General features: G+C 42.5%; 1 protein-coding gene across 2 annotated transcripts; it reads left to right on the plus strand.

Annotated features, from left to right (window-relative positions):
• The first annotated feature begins 2,771 nt into the window (after window positions 1-2,771).
• LOC117137771 (protein kinase C, eye isozyme) lies at window positions 2,772-5,818 on the plus strand. 2 transcript variants are annotated; one of them, XM_033299393.1, is made up of 11 exons: window positions 2,773-3,130; window positions 3,293-3,324; window positions 3,399-3,593; window positions 3,654-3,782; window positions 3,844-4,000; window positions 4,060-4,288; window positions 4,343-4,740; window positions 4,805-5,006; window positions 5,066-5,254; window positions 5,312-5,452; window positions 5,514-5,818. In XM_033299393.1, the coding sequence occupies exons 1-11, from the start codon at window positions 2,853-2,855 to the stop codon at window positions 5,664-5,666; spliced, it is 2,103 nt and encodes a 700-aa protein (XP_033155284.1). In that variant the 5' UTR covers window positions 2,773-2,852; the 3' UTR covers window positions 5,667-5,818. The 2 variants fall into 2 exon arrangements, with proteins under 2 accessions (XP_033155283.1, XP_033155284.1); XM_033299392.1 differs by having other exon boundaries at window positions 2,772-3,130; window positions 4,060-4,740.
• Window positions 5,819-6,091: the final 273 nt, after the last annotated feature.

Raw genomic sequence — 6,091 nt, forward strand, 5'->3', positions numbered from 1 at the left:
TTTTTGGTATAACACATTGCGTATACGACCCGTGCTCCGCCTCCATCAGCATGCTGGCAATTTGTTGTTTAGCCCGCCACTCTGTCTATTTTATTTCCTTACTGTCCATCTCTCCTTACTCGTAGGGCCAAACGTCATGACTTTGCTGAGAGAGCCGTATAAACAAATCACAAAGTTTGAGGGCAGTTTTCCCAGCTCATCCCCTATGGCAAACGGATAATGTCCAGTTTGCCGTTTTGTTGCGGTTTTGTCAGCTCGCACAATTGTGTTCGTTCAACTTTATGGGCCACTGTTAATTATGGTTGGCCATTTGCCTCTTGTTCGGCTAATTGTTGTGGTTTTTACCACCATATAGGTGTACGTGCGATTTGTTGCTTAGGCGAATATATTTGCATTTTAAAAAGACAACAATTGTAAATTGGTGGAAATTTGGCGCAATTTGGCAGCACAAATTTTGCAGCTGGCAAATAAAATGTTATCTGTATACATTTCTTAATTTAACAATTGCTGTGCCAATTTAGTTTTATTAAATTTAGGATATTTGAAAAATAATTTTTTGATCCAACCACGATTTCAACGGCTTTTATTTCAATTACATCAATTAAAAATACTTTCTTTTTTAATTATTTATCGGTCTATGATTTTATTGTTATATTATTCTAGCTAAAATCAAATTTATAATTGTATAATTGATGATTGCCAGTTGGTGATCCCTTTACCTTTATTAAAGCCTGTTAGCCATTTCCTCAACTACAATCCAAATGCTTTTGGCTAGTAACGATCACAAATGCCTTGGTCCAAAGGTCGTTATAACTCACGACAGGTGCGCTGCAGATCAATAGGTGTTAAGGGCGCAGGTCAAAAACAAGACGGTCGGCTAACAAGTAGCCAAGCGGAATTGCCAAATGTTGAAATGGCGAACAACAGAAAGAGGAAAACAAAGCCTAGGCCAAAAGCAAACGAAGCCAGAGGAAAGTAAAGCAAAGTAAAGTCAGAGTAAATAACCTGGAAGTAAAAGCTAAACAAAAAAGTGTTATACGCGGAGAGCTCTCTGGCTCTCTGGCTCTTTGCGGCTTGGCCTGCTTTTGTGAAATGGCCAAGAGGGAAAAATGGAGGGGAAAATTGTTTGGCGACGCCATGGAAATGATGACGTAAATTGAAAGCCAAAGCTGCCACGGCAACGAAATCTATTTGCAATTCCCGCTGCTCGCCGCAACCCCCTTGCCAATGCCTTTCAACCGACAGGTGTGCAGTTCTGTAGTTCTGGGCAATCTGCGAGTGCATATTTGTCGACTCACTGAGTGCACTTCTGAGATACAGATACGCGTGCCGCTGCAGATACTTAGATACTTTGACTTGGACCTGCTCTAATGGCGTTTTTCAACGACAAAGGTCCTACATTTCCGCTTTAATGCATTTTCCAACCCATTTCATCGCTGCTTTCGGTAGCGTTTTTAGTTGTTTCAGCTTGGATTTCAGCTAACCGCTTTTATTTTGTTTGCCTTGCCAGCGTGTGTCCTTCTGTGTCCTGTGTGCACTTTGTGCTCAATTCTGCGTTTTCTATTTCTATTTTTAGACCTGCACTGAAAGCCAGCTGGCTTGCAGGGGCGGCGCTTAAATGGGGGGTTCTTTTACGGAAAACGTGCTCTGCCAGCAATTGCATAAATTAATCAAAACTGCCACACAGTATAAATACTCAATCGACAATAGTCACACAGAGAAGCTTTCGCACATCACCATTTTCCGAAACCCCGCCGCCCACTTTTCCAATTTTATTGCATTGACGTCACAACTGCAGTTGTCCGGAGCAATGCCTCCGATGATGATTATGTTTGTCTTCTGGCCAGGTAAGCACCTTCTTGACCTTTCCCAAGCTGTTTACACTTATCGCTGGTAAGGGCCCAAAGACGAGAGTTCTTGGCACTCAGCTTTCAGCTTTCACTCTTCGGTCCTCCGTTCGATTGACGTGCCGCCGTTGAGTGGTTTTTCCTGGGGGACAATTGCGATGGGGGCTAACTGCCGAACTAACTGAATCAGCGTGAATAAGTGCTGATTACCCAGGCAGAGCAAATGGTTGCGTGGCAACTTAGGTGAGATCTATAGGGACTAGTTATGCACTAAGTATGCTTTGGACATGGCTTTCATTGTTATGAAATTGTAAAAAGCATTAAATGGACACATTTATTAAATACCTAGAAATTGGCAGAAAATAATCATACAAAGTCTCGAACATTTCATATCTGTTTAACACCGATTTACGCCGACAAAGACACAATTTAAGTGTGGTAAATTGTTCCACAAATGTCCAAAGGCATTTTTTTTAAATAATTGAATAAACAGGCAATAAAGAGGCTATCAAATATTATTCACTTTGATGTGTGCATTATTAACATTTAACATTCGCGTGATTACTCATTTATATTTTTCTTTTAGCTGTTATAAATGTGCAAAAATATTTTTTAAATCAGAAGGGCATTTCTCTGAAAAATTTTTTTATGGTTTTGTTATGATATGTATGTGCATTATTATTTTGTAATTAATTTTTTTATTTAAAAAAATGTATTGGGATATGGCGGTTTCTATAAGCTAGGAACAAATACATTTCTGGAAAATTTATGAATGAAATTTCGTCTTATGCACTATTGCATAAGCCCAAACTGTCGCCCGTTTGCATCACTCTGTGTCATTTTCTCGCCTTCAACTTTGTGTGTGCACTTTGTGGGCTTCCAAGTTGCTTCTTTTAGGGTCTTCACCTGACCGTCCGGGTCAGTTTCTAGACGGGCTTGAAACCGTGCGGTCTGAGTCAGCTTTTTCTCTTCACTCGCTATCCGATTCCGTGATATTATCTTTTAATGGCTGCGGCTGCTGTTGCAACACCGGGGGCCACTGTGCTCCCTCCCTCGGCTCCCAGTGCCGCTCCAGGGGCCAAGGCTCCAGCGGCTGGAGCTGGCAAAGGTCCAGGAAATCTGCTGGAGATCACTGGCGAAGCAAACATCATCAACTATATGAAGAATCGCCTGAGGAAGGGTGCGATGAAGCGAAAGGGTCTCGAAATGGTCAATGGTCATCGTTTCGGAGTGAGATTCTTTAAGAATCCAACCTACTGTGGTCACTGCAAGGATTTCATCTGGTGAGATATTCCGTTTTCAGTTTTTTGCTGGCATTTCAGCGTTCCTATCGTTAATTTAATTAGTGCCTTCGTTGCTGACACACTTTTCGTTGTTTTTTCTATATTTTTTACGCTGTTCTTCCGTTTCGCATTGTTGCATTCACGGATTCGTGCCGGGATTAGGGGCTTTGGCAAGCAAGGTTTTCAGTGCGAGGGTAGGTGGAAAAGTTCGCGTTTGACAATTGTTGTTTACAATTATAAAAATCTTTTAAAATATTTGCAAACGCAGAGTGCCGCTTCAACATTCACCAGAAGTGCTGTAAGTTTGTGGTGTTCAAGTGTCCTGGTAAGGACACGGACTTCGATGCCGACTGCGCCAAGGTGAAGCACGGCTGGATCTCCACCACCTACACCACACCGACATTCTGCGACGAGTGCGGACTGCTGCTCCATGGAGTCGCCCATCAGGGCGTCAAGTGCGAGAGTAAATTCCGGAATAAACACGAGCCCTATTGCTTTCAAGCTATTAACCCAAGTATTTCAGATTGCAACCTCAATGTGCATCATGCCTGCCAGGAGACAGTGCCACCGATGTGCGGTGCGGACATCAGCGAGGTGAGGGGTAAGCTACTACTCTACGTCGAACTTAAGGGCAATAACTTGAAAGTTGATAGTAAGTTATCACTTAAAGTTTATATACCCACATAAAGATTAATGTTTCTTTCATATCGCAGTTAAGGAGGCGGCTAACCTCATTCCCATGGATACCAACGGGTTTAGCGACCCCTATATTGCAGTGCAAATGCATCCGGACCGTTCGGGCCGCACCAAGAAGAAGACCAAGACCATTCAGAAAAACCTCAATCCAGTGTTCAACGAGACCTTTACTTTGTAATATTTGAAAATTAATCCGCTAAATAGACATACTTACGTTTTTTTTTTAATCCCAGTGAGTTGCAGCCGCAGGATCGTGACAAGCGTTTGCTCATCGAGGTCTGGGATTGGGATCGCACTTCTCGCAATGACTTTATGGGTTCGTTCTCGTTCAGCCTGGAGGAACTGCAAAAGGAGCCAGTTGATGGCTGGTACAAGTTCCTGTCGCAAGTGGAGGGTGAACATTATAACATACCCTGTGTGGATGCCTTTAATGATATAGCTCGCTTAAGGGATGAAGTTAGGGTAAGCGGATGTCATCACCAGATTTGCCATATATTAAATATTCCTGATTTTCAGCACGATCGTCGTCCGATTGAAAAGCGTCGCATGGACAACAAGGATATGCCGCATAACATGAGCAAACGCGATATGATTCGAGCTGCTGATTTCAACTTTGTAAAAGTTATTGGCAAGGGATCCTTTGGCAAAGTCCTGCTGGCCGAGCGGCGTGGCACGGATGAGCTGTATGCCGTGAAGGTCCTGCGAAAGGATGTCATTATCCAAACGGACGACATGGAGCTGCCCATGAATGAGAAGAGAATTCTAGCCCTATCCGGACGTCCTCCTTTCCTCGTCTCCATGCACTCATGTTTCCAGACTATGGACCGATTATTCTTCGTAATGGAGTACTGTAAGGGTGGAGATCTTATGTACCATATGCAGCAGTATGGAAGGTTCAAGGAGTCTGTGGCTATGTGAGTTCAAATATTTTGTATTTCAGTTCAAAACTTCGTAGTCTTATATATGTAATGCTCTTAGTTTTTACGCTGTGGAAGTGGCTATTGCTCTGTTTTTCCTCCACGAGCGTGATATTATCTATAGAGATCTGAAACTGGACAACATTTTACTGGATGGTGAGGGACATGTAAAGCTGGTTGACTTTGGATTGAGCAAAGAGGGCGTTACCGAGCGGCAGACCACGCGAACTTTTTGTGGTACTCCGAATTATATGGCTCCTGAAGTAAGTAAATCAGCCGTAAATAATAAGTGTGTAAATAATCAGCTTAAAAATAATTTAAGATTGTTAGCTACGATCCGTACTCCATCGCCGCTGACTGGTGGTCTTTTGGTGTATTGCTTTTCGAATTCATGGCAGGCCAGGCTCCATTCGAAGGAGATGATGAAAATACCGTCTTTAGGAACATAAAGGACAAGAAGGCTGTGTTTCCAAAGCATTTCAGCGTGGAGGCCATGGATATAATAACGAGCGTAAGTGTTGGATTTCGAAAACATAAGAATCTAATTTTATAGATTTGTATTCCAAAGTTCCTGACTAAAAAGCCGAACAATAGATTGGGTGCAGGGCGCTATGCCAGGCAGGAGATTACCACGCATCCTTTCTTCCGGAATGTGGACTGGGATAAGGCAGAGGCATGCGAAATGGAGCCACCTATTAAGCCAAAGATAGTACGCTAAACCAGGAGCCCTACTAGGAAATCATTTAATTGTAATCTTGGGTACATTTCAGAAACATCGCAAGGATATAAGCAACTTTGATGATGCCTTTACCAAGGAGAAGACGGACTTAACTCCCACGGATAAGCTTTTCATGATGAATCTGGACCAGAACGATTTTATCGGATTCTCTTTCATGAATCCCGAGTTCATAACCATCATTTAAAAAGGTCTAAAAAAGCTTTGAGAAAAGTTTATAGGCTTCCTCGAAAAACTAGGCTTTTGCAGGTTAATTTACCCAAATTTATTTATTGTATCCTTCGCTAAAAGCCATCTAAATGTTCATTAAAGCTTTAACGCTTAAAGCTCTGATATTTAGTAGGTGGATTTTTCTTTCGGCTTTCTCTCTTTTAAGAGAAAGCTTTTCAACACTAACATTAACATTTCCTCTGAAGCCCAGATAGTAAAAGAAAACAGAGAAAGTTCCGGACCAGCAGCTGATTGCTCTCTCTTTCTCTCTTTTGGGAAGGGGAAATCCTTTTGGGAAACTCACCACTCGAGAGCACCTGAATTAGTTACGCATACGCCGCGTGTGCTCCACTCAAGGAAACCCTGACAGGAAGTTTCAAGATTGCCAGTGGGCTAACTAGC

This window comes from Drosophila mauritiana, chromosome 2R (assembly GCF_004382145.1).
Source record: "Drosophila mauritiana strain mau12 chromosome 2R, ASM438214v1, whole genome shotgun sequence".
Lineage (NCBI taxonomy): Eukaryota > Metazoa > Arthropoda > Insecta > Diptera > Drosophilidae > Drosophila > Drosophila mauritiana.

Coding starts and splice junctions, on each gene's coding strand:
- LOC117137771 (XM_033299392.1), top strand. CDS start 2,853: ATGGCTGCGGCTGCTGTTGCAACACCGGGGGCCACTGTGCTCCCTCCC. Junction 5,007..5,065: donor CGAATTATATGGCTCCTGAA/GTAAGTAAATCA, acceptor AAATAATTTAAG/ATTGTTAGCTACGATCCGTA. Junction 5,255..5,311: donor CCATGGATATAATAACGAGC/GTAAGTGTTGGA, acceptor TGTATTCCAAAG/TTCCTGACTAAAAAGCCGAA.